Below are 20,797 nucleotides of genomic sequence, written 5' to 3'. Positions count from 1 at the left end.
GGCTGGACAAGGTGGAATGAGGTCAGGTGACTGGATGCCAGGTGTCTCCCCCCTTTGCCTCTTTAAATTATGTCAGGCTTTTCAAAAGCCTCTTACTTTCCAGTTCATTCCCTGCTCTCCCCTCTTCCCAGTTGTAGGTTAGAGGCCGTACCGCTTGTGATGCTGTGGCCTGATTGATCACCCATTTTTAGGAATCAGGAAGGAATTTTTCTCATAGGACCAAATTGCCATTTGGTTTGATGGGTTGTTTTGCCCTTCTTGAAGCCTCCTGGAGGCGTAGTTGGATTGGGAACAATAGGATTCAAAGTTCATACAGTATTGTTAAGACTACTGACTTGTTGCATCTTGTAGCCAGTGTCCAGTGTGGGTACAGGCTAAACGGGCCAGATGTCAGAGGTAAATGAGACCTTGGATTTCATTGCTGGATCTTGCACATGTGGGGAGGAGGAGCCTGAAGTCTTTGCAGACTTTTGGCCTCTGTTTCTCCATCTTCCTCATTATGTGGGGTGGTGGTGAGAAGTTTCATAGTGGTGCTGAGTCTATTGGATAGACCAGGAGGGTCCACCCCAAGTTGTTGTTGGTTTGTGGCCAAAGCCCTGTAACTAGCTTTAATTAAATAAGTCCCTGTTATGTTGGAGCTGGGGTGAGCAGGGTAGTTCCCCTCCCTAAGGTACAATTAGTAAACTTGCAGCCTGCTGTTTAAACCCATTCCATGTGTTTGTCATTCACTTGCTTACTTGTCCCACTCAATTTACAGCAGCTGATAATGGCCCCAAGGAAGGCGCTATAGCTGCCAGTTTTCAACTGGATTTAAGGGTGCCCATGACCTCTTTTCCAGATCTGCATTTTCCATACCAGTGGCCTGAAGTGGGAGGATGCCAAAATAACCATTGAAGCAGCCCCACACAACCTGAGGGTATGTCTACACAGCAATTAAACACCTGCGGCTGGCATGGGTCAGCTAACACACATGGCTTATGTTGCAGGGCTGTAAAATAGCTGTGTAGACATTTAGGCTGGAGGCCAAACTCTGGGACACCACAATGGGGGAGGCTCCGAGAGCCCAATATCCAGCCCAGGTGTCTACATGGCAATTTTTAGCTTTGCAGAACAAGCCTGAGTCAGCTGATGTGGGCCAACCATGGCTATGCCAGGGTCTTTTATTCCAGTGTAGATATAACCTGAGTGTCCCTTCAGTGGGGACATCAACCAATGGTGTCTAGGGCAACTGTTTGTCAATGGAGTGGGGCAAAAATGTCCCAATCTTACTGGGGAATCAGGCATGGCATCTCATAGAAATGTGAAGCACTACCAAGCTATTTATATTTGCACTTGACTTCTGTAACTTCTACACTAATGTCCACAGATGGTATAACTTACTTAATTGCAGCAAAATTTGCGTAGTAACAAAACAATTTGAAATGATTAGCATTGAACCAGATGAATATTTTTCACTTTTGTAAATAAAACATTGTAAAATTAGACTCCTAATTTCAAAGCAAATGAATTACAAAATGGTCTTGGAAATGTTATCTTAATCTATCATTTTGTCAAATTTTGTTTCATCGCTTTCTTTCCTTTCCTTTTAGCAATGGTTGTTCTTAGCAATCTGGAACCGAACACAACCTATGAAATCAAGGTTGCAGCTGTAAATGGAAAAGGACAAGGAGAGTATAGCAAAATTGAGATCTTTCAGACTTTACCCGTTCGTGAGTAATGCCTTTGTTTTTAAATGAAAAGTTAGTTTATTTGTACTCTTGTCAGCCTATTTTACCTCTAGTTCAGCTCATAATTTCAAAAATGATTCACGCTGAGTAAAATGCACAGTTTACAATACCACATTCTCCTAGATTGTTTCAGGAATAAAGTTTCAGCCTAATTAAACTACATCCAGTGCCTCCAGTTCTTTTTCACAGCAGCCTCTCAAGAAAGCTCCAATACATTTCTAGCCTCTCTTCTTGATGACCTGAGAAAATCAGGCCTAAGACACTGGCTTTGTTTTTACATTCACAATTGCACAATCATCCCACCCTTTTGCTCAGACAACCTGCTCCATTCTGTGGTGCAGAAAAGATATTGCACAGAGGTAGTTAATAAATGCTAATAGTTTTTTGGGGGAAAGTTTGAAAGAAAATATTTTCCCCAAATTTCCTGTGATTTTTTTTCAAATTTTCAATGAAAAACCAAAAGTTTAAAAATAATTTTGAGTTCAGTTTTAGAAAACAGGTTTTTTCCCCTTTTCTTGGTAGAAAAATCAGAAAAAATTGAAAGGAAAAATTGATTACTTTAAAAAACAAAAATAATTTGAAAAACAGCATTCAAGCATTACTTTAAACAGATTTAGTATTGAAATATAAAAAATTCCTGCCCTCTGAAGCATTCCAGGAGTTTCTTTTACATGGCAGTGCCCTGTTTTTTCCTGGAAGGGATCAGATACTCAGACTAAAGATATGATTGAACATGCGCCTGAGCTCCAGCAGACAAAAACACAGCCCTCTCCTTTTAGCAATGGCAGTACACTTGAGTCCTGTATTTATGCTCCAGTTTAAAATGTACTCTAATCAAAATTTCAGCATAAATATTCCTGTTATAGTAGAACCTCCTTGTAAGAAACAACAGGGTCAACATCAAAGGATGGGTTTATTATAAAAAATAGAGTGTTTTTGAAGTAAAATTTCATACATTTCAAGATCTTATAAAATGCTTTTCTTCAAATTCATTCTTCATAAAATGATAGTATTGTATAATCTAAAAGAGCCTCGGGTTTGCTTTGGGACAGTTTATTGCTGCTGTTTATGACAGTTTATTGTCTGTTAATAATTATTTAGATTCTACCAATGGGACTTAAGCACATGCTTTAAGTTAAGGATGTGTATAACGATTTGCTGAATAGTATGGGATTACTTACGTGCTTAAAATTAACCAGCTGCTTTTCTAAATTAGTGCCTGCATAAGGAGTCATTTCTTAAACAAGTTAAATTTGAAAGGATAAAAAGATATCAAATCACAGAGACTGAGACTATTTTTACTCTAAATCCCTTTTACTTTTAGTGTACAAATCTTTGATATATTTTGTAACAAATGTGACAGCATTGATGCCAGGATGATCATTAAGTATCATTAAGTATGTTGCAGAAAGCTTGAAAACATCCTATTTGATTATGCAGGTTTTGATTAATAATATTAAGTAATCAAACAGTAGAAATAATACATATAATAATACAAAAATATTGAATTTCTCTTCTTCTCCCACCCCCCCATTGCTCAGGTGAGCCAAGCCCTCCATCAATTCATGGACAACCAGGCAGTGGAAAGAGCTTTAAACTTAGTATAACTAAACAGGATGATGGAGGAGCCCCCATATTGGAATATATCGTGAAATACAGAAGTGTAAGTATTCCATTAATCACTGGGGAATGTTTTGATCTATATTATTTGTTTTTAATGTTGAGAAGGGGTTTCATGGAAAACATCAATACTTTGTTTTAAAATAGATTGCTTATTACACAGATGAAGAAAAAAGAAATTTGGAACAGTTGTATATTTGAAATGTATACTAGTTATTGTTACTCCTTTTGACCTTGTTTTTAATGCCAGATTAGTATACTAAATGTGTGACTGAAAAGTCAGAACTGACAAGAAAACTTCCTGAGATTTTGTTTTATTATATTGTAAGTAAAAATGTTTGTTTTGTTTTCAAATCTAAAAAGTTTATTAAGATAGCATACTAAGTAAATGAGAGAGCACAGTATGTGATTAAAGAATATTCTGAAACAAAATAATTAGCCTTTTATGGCTGGGTTTATTTGTGGTGTTATACTTGTATAAGGGCATCCTAATGTGCAAATGCAATTTAAATCAGCTTAATTGTTCTCTAGGTTACCAGAACTACTGTTGGAAGTTGTCTTGCCATTGTGTATTTTCTACCTTTTCTACGCATTTAAAGTTTAGTGTAGAAATTCTGATCCACAGAATTGCAACGAGGAAGGACTTTCATATGTCAGTAAATGTACCAGCTCTTTAATAGGTAATTATATGATTCTGTTGGGTGGATGTCTGATTTGTAGTATTTCTTCTCAAATCTAGCAGGTTTAAACAATTCACTCCTCTTTGCCACACAGATTAACTCCTTTTCAATGATGTTTCAGTTTCATTTATGATCATCCTAATATCTTTTACTAAGTAGGTTCTACCACTTATTAACAAATTTTTCTGAATAAAGCGTAGTGTTAAAAAAGATCATGATGTAAAAGGTATGGAGGCTCCCCATCTACTACACTGTTTTATGTAGGAGGATGGTTAAGGTGGGCTATGAGAGTAGGGGGTTGTCTCCCTGCCGTACCAATCATAGGAGTCCCCAACTGCCCCCCATTTGTTCCTTTAATAAACAACTCTTTTTAAATCCTTTTCCAAGCCATTTATCCAGTCACTGTATACCTTTCCTAGGGAGGACTGGACATCTGCCACAAGGAGGCACCCACAATTAGCTTGGCTGCCTCCTCCCCACACACAGTCGAGTTCCCAGACATCACCTAATGCCATCTTTTATATCAGTTAAAAACATGACAGCACCTAAGTCAGTCAGGTGAACCCCATGCTTCTGAAACAATGCCCCTGCCCCATATACTATACCAGGATGTGTGAAATTACTGTCCCTCCTATGGTCCCAAGGAATTTGGCCACCTGCCTGTTCACATATATCCTTGCCTTGTCCACCCTGTGGGGGACTCACAACTTCCCACCAGACCCTGCGCTGAAGCATGTCTGGCCAAATTATGTTAACTCCTGGAAAAAGTTCAAGGATCAGCCTCAAGTCCTCCTTGCTCTGAGCATTAGTTCCACCCTTTTAAGCATTTCCAAATCATTTCCCCAAGATGTACCACAATTATATTTGGGGGCCACTGACGGGCCCACACATCATATAGCATCAGTATTAGCTGATTCCATAACATGCCCTTCCTTGCGTGCCAACTGAGTATCGCCTCATCACCAAAGGCCAGGTGTGAACCCTCAGGCAACCTGGACACGTGCCTATGGGCCCAAAAGACAATACTATGCCCACAGATCCACACCACCATCTGCATGACTGGTCGTCTAATATCTGTAATGAGATTACAAGAAATGCTGACTTGCCACCTGAGGTCTTACATCTATTAGGTACACAACTGAATGTCAACGCCCAATTGCCTGGATTGCCTCTGCTCTCATACCTGCATAAAAGGGGGGCCTTTCCCTTTTGGCCATATAACCCTGTAGGCCTTCTAAGCCTGAACTGGGCAGATCCAGGCTCACCACTCTGCTGGAGGATCACAGATTCACCCCGGCCAAGTTGATCTGTCTTTGATCATCACAAGTGTTATATTATTGAATGCTCATGCCATTGTATATCCCACAGTTGCAAAGCCCTGTGAGCTAGTACCGGATCCAGGTACTAGCTCACTGCTCCTGAAAGCACCAAAAAATGCTGTCAAGAATGCAGCCCTGAACAAGTCAGCCTCCTGTCCATTATGACATACATAGCCAAGGATCTTCACAAGATCCCTAAGTATGTAAACCATGATGGGACGATGGGAATCCACCTTGGGGCCACCAGTACACGACCACCCAGCCAAAAACCTTAACTAAAAAAAACACTGCAAGGATCAGGATAACCATTTAGCCTAATGACAAATGTAATGGCAGAAAGTTGATTCAAGATTGTGGAGAATGCCAGTTGACGGTTTTCCAACAACAGCATGTACCACAGCACTTTTTCCTCTGTAATGGGCCATATTGCTGACTGGCTTTCCTGATTCTGAAATTGCATGAAATCATTAAAACTTCTCTCACAGCCTGCCACGTGCACTGAGCAACTGATCTCCGCACCACGCTGACAACCATTCCACGGCAAGGTTCCATAGCACTAGTGGCATCTGCCTGGGTTCCCGGCTGGCTCCTAGTGCCAACTCCAAAAATCTGTGGACCTGAAAATGAGACAGGGCATGTGCTATGCCATTGTCAACCCCAGAGAGGTTATGAAGCAATGTAGTTCCCTGGAGCCTTTGCGGGGGCCAAGCCTCAAGGCAAAACACAGAAGTTGTACACAGGCAATTGGTTGGGTGGCCCTGCACTGTACCCCCAAATTCCTCTTGTGGAATTATAATCTTAACAACATGGCCAAACCTCATCCCTGATTTTAATGATTATTATTGTACATAAAAAGGATAAGAACCCGCATTAAACCCATCCCACAAATTTGACCCAACAGTCTTGCTGGGGCAGTTCCACTGGAGGCCATAGCCTATTCTTCTGCTGCTTGAAGCTAGCCTGGGGGGAAACCCACACGTTGTCCACAGGCAATTGGCTGGATGGCCCTGCCCCTGTACCATGAATTCATTCTTGTGGAATTATTGCCTTAACAACATGGCCAAACCCCACCCTTGACTTTAATCATTATTATTGTATATAAAGGGGATAAGAATCCCCATTAAAAGAAACCCAGCACATACATTTGACCCATTGGCTTTGCTGGAGTAGTCCCACAGGAGGTTTTAGACCATTCCAATGCTTGAAGCTGTCCCCTGCACTGGCCTGCCTTCTGTCACCCACACTCGGTTCAAACAGGGCCTACCTTCAGGTGGCATTTGTTCTACCCTGCGTCTTGTACCTCCCCTCACCATTGTGGCAGGAATGTGCTCTATGAGACCCAAAACATGGTTTGCATGCATGCCTGAACGTGCAGATGCTGCAAAAGCCACTGCATAGAGAAATGTATGCCCATAAATGTATTGCATGCTCGCCCGATGCTGTAACAGCAACTGCTGTGATTAGAGGTATGCCACTGAATGTATTGAATGTCCGCCCAATTATATTTATATATCTAACAAGGCCAGACTTCTCTCAGAGCTAAAGAATGCGGCCTTAGCAAGACACCTCTCCCATGGCTGTCCCCATGTTGGAGGAACATAATTAGCCTGTATCAGCCATGCAATACCCTGCATCTACTTACACCTGCATCTGCTTACAGGGGTGGGCCCCCCCAGACATACTGAGACTAGCCCATGTGATTACCCCAAAAAACCCCAACAACATGCTGGGGTAAGCCTCCGAGGAACCACTAGTGCCTACAGTCCTCATCTTTGCCACATATTTTTGGTATGGGACCCTAAACCACTTCATGTAACTCTCCCCAAAGCAGATCCAAACACTTCTGCAATTGGGAACCTTTATTCATTGTTGATTTAACTCACTCCTGACTTCTGTGTGTGCCTCATCTCCTGCAATCACCTGAGTGGAATGTCCTGCAATCACCTGAGTAGAATGTCCTAGATCTGGGCAAGGCATTACACCTTGTAGGGCCTGCAAAGCTGTGGAAACAATCTCAGACACAGTAACCCTGATTACTTGTATCAAATCCTTGCTGACTGTCCCACCATCAAACGCAGTGAACTCACTTGCCTGGGTGAGTGCTTCACCTTGAGCCCCCCTTGCCCAAGCCTGATAGGCTGCCCTTTGTAATGAAAGGCACTGTCCCAGGTTCCCCCAACCCCTTGCCCTTGTTGCAAGGATCCTCCTGCCCTTGGCTCACCCTGGTCCAAATCACTGTATCCAAATCCGTCCGCCCTGTGCAGGGTTTGATTCCTCCCCAGTTCCCTGTCCCATCAACACTAATGGGGAGGGAGAAGCAAAATTCCACCCCCGTTGCCTTCTGTCCATGGCAGGTAAAACCAGAAGCCCTGTTCCCTAAACCTCTGCGCATCGCACAGCTGCTCTGAGAGGGGACCACACTCTCCCTCCCTCTCCTCGCCTGTATACAAAGGGACAGAATCTGCCTCCCAGCTGCCTCCCTACTCAACTGCACCTCCCTTTGTGAATTCACTCTGCTATGCCTGCCTCACCCAGCCTGAACCAGGGGAAAGGGAGAATTCTCTCCCTGTTCCTCCCCACTCCCATTGTTCTGTGTCTGCCTGCAGCCATGCTGGGACAAGGACCTGCTTCTCCATTCCAGGGCTGAAGTGGGAGGACTTTCTCCCTCTCCCTGCTCACTGCTCTGCTTCCATCTGGAGTGGAGCCGAGTTAAGCTGTAGTACCCTAGAGGACTCCTACTGAGACTTGCTGTTAGTTCCTGCCTTTCTCCTGGGACTGAAGGCGGAGGAAGGGCTTTGGTCTGTGTAAAAAGGAAGGCTCCCGGCACTATGCTGCTTCTTTTCAAACCCTGCTTTCCCAAGGGATGAGTTAGCAACCACTCTGCGCCTTTTGCAGCAGTTTTCATCTCCCCACACCCCACCACCCCCATCCATAAAGCACTGGTGCCTTCACTGGGCCAGCCCAGCCCAAAAAACCTCTGCTTAAAGGTACAGGGTGGTCATTCATTTTGTTAGCGACATTACAGTGGTCATTCATTTCCTGAGATCTTCATTTAAAGGGAAAAGGACTTGAAAATGTGTGTTTATTTAGTTTTTACAATAGCAGGATAAAAAGTAGCTAACAGGATACTTAAAACTGTATTTCCTTTCCCAACATAGTGTCGCATACTTAAATATGGTGAGGGTGGAGGGGGGCAAATTTACCACCAGCAAAAGTAGTGAATTTGACTCAACAGGTGTAAGTTTTCTCATTGCACTTGTCTTAACTTCTGCATATGCTATGAGTGACCATACCATCTGCCATCAGCCCAGTATTACCTCACTAGGTGTAACCAGGAGGTCATTTTACCAGCACTAGAGTATAAAAGGAGAAGTATAAGTCAAGATAGACTGTCAGTGTGAAAGAAACCAGGGGCATGAAATTGTGTATTTAGATACATTAAACAGCTGATAGCTAGGACCTTATAGTATATAGAAATGAGCAAGCTGCAAGACGCTTTTTTAAGTGCTAATTTTTATTTACCTTTAGTGTTAGCTCTGTCAATGGGCAAACACATTATTTTATAAATAGTTTTTGTCATGCATGTTTCTTACTATGTAATTTCTTGTTTGATGATAGCCCTGGAATTATACAAGTTGTAAACTTGGCATGTGAAGTGATTTTCCTGGACTAACCAAAGCCAAAGAAGATTGGTAGTTCAAAATCAATTGAGAGTGAGGTGGCAGATCTTGCAGTAATAGCCTGAGGGACTTACAGCAGTGTTTATATCACAAATCCCTAAATCTTAATTGACCTATTTAAGTGACTTGCAGTCCAGTAGGTTATAGAATATCTCAGTGGAGATGCGGGGGGGGGGGGGGAACAATTGTCTAGAAGAGACATGCTAGTAAAATGAGCAAAGGACTGTTAAGATATAACAGTTAAATATAGTATGTGCAGAAAGATATACAATACATGTTAAAAAGTCAGGTCAAGATATGGATTTAATGCATGTACACTCTATAGAGACCTTAATTCTTCTCACTTATATGTTCTGAGATGTTCCTATGTTACTTAATTCTGGGCCTGTATCAGATAAGTTCGGAACTTTAAGTTTGTGTGTGTTGTATGTTCTTTGGTCTGCCGTTTGGCCAAAATATAATACATTCACTTAAAGCATCTGTTTTATATAATTTGTGACTAGTAAGTGTACGATATACAGTGTCATATAAACTTTTTGATTTAAATAACAATTCCAAGCTGCCACAAAACATCATTCCTACATCATTCCTGTATACTGAATACTATATAGTAATCCATCCCCAGAGAATATTTGATATTGTCCATATTGTTATGTGTATGTTTCTACATTTTTATGTTATGAAATGTCATGAAATTGTGACATACCAGGTTTTAAATAAATCAGTGATTCAAGAAAAAAAAAATTTCCTCATGATTATGCAACAATGAATGAATGTTAGTAAAGAAGAAACTGCATGAAATTGTATTTAACATAAGAACCTAAGAATGGCCATACTAGGTCAGACCAAAGGTCCATGCAGCCCCGTATCCTGTCTACTGACCATGACCAATGCCATGTGTCCCAAAGGGAGTGAACCTAACAGGTAATGATCAAGTGATCTCTCCCCTGCCATCCATCTCCACCCTCTGACAAACAGAGGCTAGGAACACCATTCCTTATCAATTCTGGCTAATAGCCATTAATGGACTTAACTTCCATGAATTTATCTAGTTCTCTTTTAAATCTTGTTATAGTCCTAGTCTTCACAACCTCCTCAGGCAAGGAGTTCCACAGGTTGACTGTGTGCTCTGTGAAGAAGAACTTCTTTTTATTTGTTTTAAACCTGCTGCCCATTGATTTCATTTGGTGGCCCCTAGTTTTTAATATTATGGGAACAAGTAAATAACTTTTTCCTTATTCACTTTCTCCACACCACTCATGATTTTATATACCTCTATCATATCTCCCCTTAGTGTCCTCTTTTCCAAGCTGAAAAGTCCTAGTCTCTTTAATCTCTCCTCATATGGGACCTGTTCCAAACCCCTAATCATTTTTGTTGCCCTTCTCTGAACTTTTTCTAATGCCAATATGTCTTTTTTGAGATGAAGAGACCACATCTGTACACAGTATTCAAGATGTGGGCATACCAATGATTTATATAACGGCAATAAAATATTCTCTGTCTTACTTGCTATCCCTTTTTTAATGATTCCTAGCATCCTGTTTGCTTTTTTGACTGCCACTGCACACTGCATGGACTTCTTTAGAGAACTATCCATGATGACTCCAAGATCTCTTTCCTGATTAGTTGTAGGTAAATTAGCCCCCATCCTATTATATGTATAATTGAGGTTATTTTTTCCAATGTGCATCACTTTACATTTATCCACATTAAATTTCATTTGCCATTTGGTTGTCAAATCACTTAATTTTGTGAGATCTTTTTGAAGTTCTTCACAGTCTGCTTTGGTCTTAAGTATCTTGAGCATCTTAAGTATCGTTTGCAAACTTTGCCACCTCACTGTTTACCCCTTTCTCCAGATCATTTATGAATAAGTTGAATAGGATTGGTCCTAGGACTGACCCTTGGGGAACACCACGAGTTACCCCTCTCCATTCTGAAAATTTACCATTTATTCCTACCCTTTGTTCCCTGTCTTTTAACCAGTTCTCAGTCCATGAAAGGATATTCCCTCTTATCCTATGACAACTTAATTTATGTAAGAGGATTTGGTGAGGGACCTTGTCAAAGGCTTTCTGGAAATCTAAGTATATTATGTCCATTGGATCCCCCTTGTCCACATGTTTCTTGACCCCTTCAAAGAACTCTAATAGATTAGTAAGATACAATTTCCTGTTACAGAAACCATGTCGACTTTTGCCCAACAATTTATGTTCTTCTATGTGTCTGACAATTTTATTCTTTACTATTGTTTCAACTAATTTGCCCAGTATAGACATTAGACTTACTGCTCTGTAATTGCTGGGATCACCTCTAGAGCCCTTTTTAAATATTGGCATTACATTAGCTATTTTCCAGTCATTGGGTACAGAAGCTGATTTAAAGGACAGGTTACAAACATTTCTTGTCTATTTATTAATTTTATTTTCCAGGGGAGACCTTGCAGGTGTTCTGAGTGGAGTAGGGAACTGCAAATCAGTTCTAATATAGCACAGTCCACTCCATGTCTCCACCACTATACCAATTTGAAGTCAAAGCAAAAGAGCTGCCTTTGTTTAAGTTTTTTATCTGGTTTATATTCTGGTTTTTATAGGTATTTAAGTTTTGTTCCATGCCAATAAAAACAGATGAGTTTGGTTTTATTTCACTGATTTTAGAAGGGGTTGAGCCTACTGGGAGCATCTCTGTTTTGATAGGTTTAGTTTGTATCTACGTGCAAAGCTAAATCTACCCAATTCTAGGTGCAGATGTTAGAGGCTGGGTGAGAAATAGTAATACAGAGTCAGCTTACAGAGCAATTTTATGCTCTGTAGTTCACAACTGCAGTTCTGGGTTCATTCTGTTAATTCTTATTTGCTCAGATAAGTATTTATAACTAGATGAAACAGCAGGAGTGACAAGGTGTATCCCAGACATGTCATTACCCAATCTTATCTCATCTGTGAGGAGGGTCTGAAGTGAGCCACAGCATCTCTTCTGTATTTTTGACGGCCTTGTCACTTTGTGCAGAATATATGTTTTTATTTTAAAATATCATTTTTATCCTTTATCCTTTAGCCAATAAAGTCTCCCCAGTGTGAGCCATTGTACTCGTCTCTGCAGTGTGGCAGCCTGAAATAAGTGTAGTACCCCATCATCTCCATAGGATATTAACAATCAAGCCTATGATGAAAGTTTAGGTAAAGTAATTGTTAACTATTTTATTGCTAGATACTTTAGCAGAAACATCCAGAAAATCTTCTCATCCTGTTTTCTTGAAGAGGATAGAAATAAAAGGGTGTCATCCATATTATCTCCCTGCTGATGAAGGATTATTCCCTATACCACTTTGCCCAGTCCAGTTTTAAACTTCCTAAATGAAGAGCCTTCCTGCACTTCCCTTTGGAGAAAATTCAACAGTTCAGTAGAGCTACTACAGGGAAGTTTTACCTGGTTTTGACCATCTAAATTTTTCTTTTCTTATTTTCTTCCATTACTCCTAGTGCTTGAAGTGAGCCTTTATGGAAAGGGTAAAGAGAGACAACAGCAATCTGGTAAATGGGAAGGAGATGAAATGAGGAAGAGAGACATGAGGGAAAAGCTACCAAGAAAGGGGAAATGCAACATCCCCTAGGAAGAATGGAAGAGGACAGAGGGGGAACAACTAGGGGAGGAGGCCTTGAGAACATGACGACCAGTGTGTAGTGCAACTGCTTTTTCCCCACGGCAACCTCCTCCTCCATTAAAGCAGTACCTTGGAGCATTATAACCATGGATAGATATTGCTTTTGTTTGCTTTTGTCCATATTTCTCCAGTTGGGTTAAATGACTTTTTCCAATTGGATTCTTGAAGTCCTCTCCTCAACAAGAAATACAATCATAAGTTCATGATGCTTTCATCAGAATGAATGGATGCTATTTAAAGTTCTTAGTTATCTGTTGACTGCTTCCCGTCTCTGATCCCTTTTGGTCCCATTTAATTAGCTTTCCTATAACTCCCTCCAGCCTCATTACCAGCCTCTTGATCAACATCTTTGCTTGTGTGTTTAACAAGTATATTAGATAATAAGCTGAACATCAGTTGACAGGTTTTCCTTCTTTGGGAGCAGTGTTTTACAATCGCTTATTTGATACTAGGGATCAGTTCCTTCATTATTAATATTTCTACAAAGACTCTTGCTAAGACTGAGGAAAGTCTTCATAAAAGATAACAGCAGAGCCATCTGGTCTAGGGCATTTTTCCGTTTTTATTATGTAAATTGCCTGTTCTACTACTGTCAGTTTTTGCATCAGAGAATTGTTCTGTTTCATAAACTTTCATAAACTTAACCGAGTAATTCTGAAGCACAAATCTTTCTGTTACATACTGCAGAGTATAAAATTGTGAATACAAATTTTGCAACACTTCTGGGTTATTGTTTTAGGCCCAAATCCTCACCTACTGCTGTAAGTCTAAGTAGGTAGGCTTATTTTAAGGGGGTTTCCATAGCAATTTGGAAGGGATAAATCCTCCTCCAGGCCACAGAATGCCTGTGGATTTGAAAAGAAAAAATATGTTCAGCTAAAAAAGCTTTTCCCTGACACACCTGGTCGCATTATAGTTGGGAATTAGAATCAAGTAATGACATACCCAACTTCCTTGGGGTCCTTTGAATTTTCCTCCTGGTTTTTGAGCTTTTATGGTGCATTCAGGTCACATTTCTAAGCTTTAATCTGTAACCATGAGGACCAGGAACTTTTTATTTTTTGTCCACTGAAAGCTGAGATTCTCACATCATCACCAGGAGGTGGGGCTATATGAGGAACATCAACTATTGCAAGACACGATAAAAATGTCAGAGTTGGCAAACAGTGCAGCTCCCCGGACTTCAATGGAGCTTTGCCAATTCACAGCAACAGGGAATTTGGCCTATTGAATTTTTGAGCCATCTCCAGTAAGCAACAGCCTACATAGCTGCTGGTCCAATAACCATAGGCCTCTCATCCTTATTCTGCAAGGCTTGTTCCTAATGAGTTCTCAGACCTTGCTTCCTTGGCGGCATATTGTCTTGCCAGTTTCCAACAAGAGCAAGAAAACGATAGAAGGCACTAATACATCAATATTAAAACAGGAATTGTTTAAATCTCTTTGTAGAGCATTCGTGCCTACCTGCAGTCCCCAGCTGCCTGAAACAAGTGTGAGTCACCCACCAATAGTAGTTTCAAAGATGCTGCTAACCAAATATTGTGTTATATCTTAACAGTCCTTTACTCATTTTACTAGCATGTCTCTTCTAGACAATTGATTTTTTTCCCCTCGCATCACTACATCTCAATTGACCAGTAGGCATTTAGGAGTCTCAGGGATAGTCTACACTTACCGGGGACCAACGAGTTGTGATCGATGCATCGGTGGTTGATTTAACAAGTCTAGTGAAGACACACTACATCGACCACAGATCACACTCCCATGGGCTCCTGTACTCCACTGGATCCAGAAGAATAGGGAGAATCGATGGGAGAGCATCTCCCCTTGACATCATGTAGTGTGACCCCCTGGTAAGTAGATCTAAGCTAAGTCAATTTGAGTTGCACTATTCATGTAACTCAAATTGCATAGTTTGGATCGAATTTCCTCTGTAATGAGGACAAGGCCTAATCCAGTCAATTAGAATTAGATTCCTAGGTGTTTTTCATAAACTCATTAGGAGCTTATCTGTAGGCACCAAAATACCTTTAAAAATATGACCATTAGACATTTTTGAAAAATTTACCATTTGGCTTCATACCTGTCTGTAAAGCACTTAGTAAGGAGTTGGCATTATACATATAGTGAATAATATTCTTTGGTCTATGACTTTGTGTGAGGTTTGTTTCAGCAAAGAGATTATACTTTGGAAAAAAAAAAAACCTCATTCCCTAAGCCTTAAAATTAATGGAACTCAGCATTCTGTTCTCCTAGACAGCTTTGAAAATTTCAGTCATAATAGTGCCCAGTGACCAGGCTTACAACATCTGTGATCTACTTAATAAGCAGTATTACAGAAAACAAAACAAAAAACACAAGTGCAATCTCTGAAGCTACTGCTGTTCTAACTGTAACGTCTGAAGATTTACATTTCTTGATGTATATTAGAGACGAAACTGCTAATAGTAGTACTAATAGGAGGCCTTTGTACCTAAAGGAACAGATTTTAGATTGCAAGTCCTTGCTTTAAAGGAGCTTCTTGTCTTTTATGTGTTGGTAAAGCACTGTGTACAGCATTCTATAAATAATAATTAGCATTATAATAACAAGAAAAGCCTAATGAGGTAGAAATCTTTCTTTATGGTTCTGTTTTTCTGCTTCTAAAGTAATCAATTAAAAGGGCTTAGCATAAACAGGGAGATTTATAGAAACAGTAAGTGGGTTTCCCACATACATGCACACACACTCTAGCAAATAAATTAGCCTGAGCATATTGCTCAGTACTATCGTGAATAAAGGACTCTTGAAAATTCATATGAGATATCAGTGATAGTGAAGGAATTTTCTACTCTTCTTTTTATCTGTTTACATAAGATGCCACTGGTGGGCTCTGAACACAGGGTGTATCTGTGTTGAGGGAAAGATGAGGTAGCAAAGCTTGATGGAATCCCAGGCAGCTCACTCTCCCAATTTTGCCTTTATTCTAATTGTTTCAAATTTGTATTAGCAACATACTGCTAAATTTTTCTCACATAATGTCCTTGAGTTCAGTCTTTGGATTTCTTCTTTTGGAAAGAATATACCTGTCACAGGGTACACTCACTACTAGGGTGCATCCTTGTGACCACATCTGGGGATTTGCTGCACTTAGGTCTGATGCCTTTTTCCTCGCCCTGTGGTCTCTCTGTTTCTCTGAGACTCAGGGTGCTCCTTCTTTGTGACACAGCCCTTTGGCCAGGTCACTATAGTCCTCCCCTTTCAGGGTATCAAAGTCCCACTGGATCAGCAGCCCAATTGCCTTTCCAGTCAGCCCTCCAGTCCACGGCCAGGTCCATTGCTGCTTTTCTAGTGGCTGGTAGGGGAATCCGGGCCTGCCTACTACTGCGTGCTCAAGTCCAGGGACCCTATATCTGGTAACTGTGGTCTGCCAGCTCCTTCTGCTACTTTCCTGGACTGCTTGCAACATTCTTCTTGATATTCTGGACCTCCTCTGAGTTTACTGACCCAGACTCCCTAATCACAGGAAGTAACTGCGGACTACTGAACTCTGTAGCACAGACACACCTCTTTATTCTCAGGGGATGATTGCAGCCTACTTTCCCTACAATGCCTTTCTGCTGACAACTTCCTGGCTTTATACCAGCCCTATCTACTCAGCTGGGTTCTATCTTCGGTGATCTTAAAAATCCCTGGTTCTTCCTCAGTTGTAGACTATCAAGTTAATTAACCCCACTTAACCTGCTCTGCCTTGTTCTTCCTCAGTTGCAGCCTATCAAGATAATTAACCTCACTTAACCTCCCATGCCTTGTGTGGGGTGGATATCCCATTGCAATGCCTTTATATCTGGGTTTCTGCTGCTACATGGGCTTTAGAGAGTAGAGACAGGATTTGGCCCTTAGCCCTTGTGCTTATTCATGTACTTATTCAATTTTGAAATGAGCTCCACAGAGCATGGATCATGTTACCATAGAGCACAGATATAGACTTTAGGAAAAAGACCTACAGCCCATGCACTTGCATATATATAATATATATATAATATATAATATATATATTATATATATGCAATATATATATAAAATATAATATATATTATATATATATGCAATATATATATAAAATATAATAATTCTATAAGCATATACGAACATAACGTGCTGTGATTTCTATAGCTATACACTAAGATCACCAAAATTTCATTATGTATTACATACAAAAACTATGTTAAAAATGTTAAGGTTACAAAGTCAAACACTCAAAAGATAGGAAATGCCAGAATTAAGATTGCCTGTGAATCTTAATTCAGCCCCTCTGTGTGTATATATATATTATTTTACAGTCTTTAACTACATAATCACATGCTATTTTTCCACAGGACCCCAGCCTCATTCAGTTCACATGATGGACCTGTTCTGGGTATGGATGAGGGTTCTGTAGTGAAAGAGGCTGTTGCTTGTAGGACTTCTGCCTCATTTGTTGCAGAAATTGGAAGGTGTGTAGTGAATGAGGTAGGGGATTGCAAGAAGAGAAAGGATGGTGTTCTGGTTAAGGAAGTTGAATGCAGCCCTGGGAATTGTATTCTATCCCTGCCTCTGCCACAGGGTGTCTGTGTGATGCTGGGCAAGTCACTTAAACCAAACTTTTTATAGATGGTAACTAAATGCATTTTCCCTTTTTTCTGGGTACCCACCCTGAGACCCTGGTGTCTGACTTTCAGAAGTGCTGAGCACACACATCTGCAAGTCATTAGGAGCTTTGAACATATAACATACTATATATAATGCTATTTTTTTGACTTTTCAGGGCTTAACTTTGCAGTCATAACATTATTTTAACATAGTTTATTGGGTGTAATTTCCTAGTTTTTTTTTAAAACAACCACTAAAAAACAGAAATGCTAACACATAGTGTCATATTGACTCTCACATCATTCATTGGCAGGGTTTGAAACTTTAGATCCACCAGACAGATCCCCTGCCACTTCACTAATGGAGTAATTAAAGCAGTGTAGTTTGTCACTCTGTGTGTAGAACAGTGATTAACTGGGGATTAGGACAAATGTTGCCAGTGTGTTTCACAGATATCAGCTGACATCAGCAGATAGTTGGGCTTCAGGAAAGTTGAGTTCTATTTCAGGTTCTGGAGATGCTTTACTGGACTCAGACACTTCTGTCCCTTTTCTCCCAAGCCTAACTCAGTCTGCCCCTACCCTCCAAATACATCCATGTCCCAATCTTAACTCTCTCCCCACCACCTTGTCCGAGTCCCAATCACCTTCTGTAACTAATCTCAGTCCATCTCTGGGCTCCCTATCTGGGTCCCAGTCTTTCCTCCTCTCTTGCTCCCAGTCCTAGTCTCCCTCCCCTCCCCCCAAAACTCATCATTTCAGTATCATTCTCAGGCTCCTTGTCCTAGTTTTCTTGCCCAACTAGCCCCAGTCTTCTGGCTCCCTATACTCTTCATCTGGTCCCTCTCCCAGCATACGATCCAAGTCTCCTTGTCTTAATCTCTCCTGCCGCTATACTCAGCTCCTCATTTGATCCCACTGATCCCACCCAACTCTTTGTTTCCAGTCTCACTCTCCTTGCCCAGCCAGTTCATTTCTACCTCAGCCCCACTGGCTCCTTGTAACTTTGGGCACCACTTCTAGTGCTGCGTAAAATATACCAATACAATGGGTTTATATATATTTTTTTTATTTTTTATGTGTGTACCTTAAGATCTCAAAATAATATGTTTATATATCTATCTTTTAAACATAATATAATTTCTGTCAAATAAGTCACTGATGAGGACTTTACATACATGTTTAGCTTCAATAAAAATAAGGCAGTTTTAAATGATTATTTAATTACATGTAATTAAATTAGATGCTCCATGTGAAAGTTAATAACCATGAAAGGTTTGAATTCAGAAAACTATCAAATATACTGTATATGATACAATATATCCTACAGGATGTTATAAATGAGTTCATAAGCTACTTGAGTGGGATATGCTGTTTGCTTCAGTGTTAACATAGGACCACTGAATTTCCATCATTGTTCAGAGTTCTGCACGGAGACTAAGGACAGATGCAGTCACAACTATGTTTTTATGAGCATTTATTTATTGCATTTGGTAACTGGTCAACTTTGTTTATATTGGGAATTTTCTTTTAAAAATTGATTATAATAAAAATCATTGAAATTTTGTTTATTCTAAATGAAACAGTTTTGTACCTTTACAAGAACATATAACTTGTGATTCTTCTGTGCTTTGAAATGGGCATCAGTACTTGTACAAAATACAAATTTATAACAAAATTTTCAAACTCAGGTGCCTAATGATGTATTCTTAAACCTATATTTATTGACCAAATTAAAAAAATGTCCTAATTTCAGAGGAGCTGATTACCTACGACTCATATTGAAGGCAAAATGGACTGTGAGAACTCATAACCTTTGAAAAAGATTTGGGGCTTAATTGAGGTTATGCAACCTTAACAATTTTGGCTTTAGTATATGAATTTGTGATTATTTAAACTAATATTTGCATCTTTACAGAAAGATAAGGAAGACCAGTGGCTAGAGAAAAAAGTACAGGGTAGCAGAGACCACATAATCTTAGAGCATCTGCAATGGACCATGGGTTATGAAGTGCAAATTACTGCTGCCAATAGACTGGGTTATTCTGAACCAACATTGTATGAGTTCAGCATGCCACCAAAGCCCAACATTATTACTGGTAAGTTAATTTTAAAATATAGTCTAATATTGAACTGGTTGTTTTCTGCTGATAGTATTTAACATGTGTGCTCTTTGGTTATTGCTGCAATCTCTGAAATTAAGCTTATTGAGAATTGAAAACCTTTTTAACTGCCTAGACTTGACATCCCAGTACTCTTTATTGTCAGCACAGGTTGAATTTATAACCTCTAAACTGGAGGAGATTGTTGTTGTTATTTATATTACTGTAGGGCCTAGGATCCCTAGTCATGGGCCAGGACCCCATTTTGCTATGCATTGTACACACACAACAAAAAGACGGTCCCTGCCCGAAATGACTTTCAGTCAAAGTTCCTTTCCTTTTGCTACTGTTGGTGTTAGTAAAGTCATCCATAATTGCAGAAGAAACAGAACCTCAAATTCAGTTACTGGCAGTTAATAAGAGAGACTGTTATTCAGAAATGCACTTGCTGTATCCTTGTAAGTTTTTTTTTTTAATGGTTTATGTTGTCTGTTGTAAATCTTTTCATGTGTTGGTATCCTGAGGTTCAGGCCAAGTCAATGGCACTACTCATGCTTCAAATTAAGCATGGTTTTAAGGGCTCTGCTTGGGCAGGTTGCATATTCAGCACCTTGCAAGATCAAGGCTTTAAATAGGGCTGTTTTGATTTAATCTTTTTAGTTCCTCTTTAAGGAACTTAGTGTATAAAGTTCTAAAGTTCCAACTCTTCAAACGTGACTATTCCTATAAATAAAGTTGCTCACGTGCATATGTGCTTATGTAATTTGGTGTTAACAGTTTTTAAAAAGCAAAAATACACAGTAGTTCAGGGCTAGTGGTGTTTCAGTTATTAACTTCTTGAGGGTTAAAATGTAACCTTTAAAAAAATATTTCAGACTGAAATTTGAGGCACAACTTACCGATTCCCATTTTCAGCAACAGTCTAATTTGATTCATTTAATTTACGCAATGGACAGAAAGTAGTTTTTAGGATTTTCAGATGTTTTCTGATCTGCTATAACTAAAACACATCTTAATTTTAGAACTATGAGTTTTCAAGGTTTTAGTTCAGGTTATGGCAGTAACATTTAAATTTAAAAATCAAGTGCTAAACTGTTGCAGCATCTAATTTTCACAGAGGTTTTATGTATGATATAAATTATACAGATAATGTATTACACTAAAATTTAAAACTTGCCAAATATATATCAAGGCCAATGGAAAATGGAGAAAAGTAATACCATATAAATATGTGTATTTTCTATGGAGTCTGACTGTACGAACAGCTCGGGTTTCACTAGTGTTGATTCCAAATGACCTATACACTTGATGTATCACTGGAAATATTTCAAATAATTAACAATTTTTTTTCTCCTGTTATCTTATCAGCTGCTAAAAAACAATCAATCTGCT

At 39.7% G+C, this 20,797-nt stretch overlaps 1 protein-coding gene across 1 annotated transcript in view; it reads left to right on the top strand.

Annotated features, from left to right (window-relative positions):
• Positions 1-20,797, top strand: part of NCAM2 (neural cell adhesion molecule 2) — a 536,258-nt gene that overhangs the window by 454,967 nt on the left and 60,494 nt on the right. Inside the window, exons 13-15 of the mRNA XM_039520366.1 lie at positions 1,590-1,709; positions 3,269-3,390; positions 19,222-19,402. Coding sequence (XP_039376300.1) covers positions 1,590-1,709; positions 3,269-3,390; positions 19,222-19,402 — 423 coding nt within the window. The remainder of the gene's footprint in view (positions 1-1,589; positions 1,710-3,268; positions 3,391-19,221; positions 19,403-20,797) is intronic.

The sequence above is a fragment of the Mauremys reevesii genome, linkage group 1, assembly GCF_016161935.1.
Source record: "Mauremys reevesii isolate NIE-2019 linkage group 1, ASM1616193v1, whole genome shotgun sequence".
NCBI lineage: Eukaryota > Metazoa > Chordata > Testudines > Geoemydidae > Mauremys > Mauremys reevesii.
This window is presented reverse-complemented; position numbering and strand designations above follow the sequence as displayed.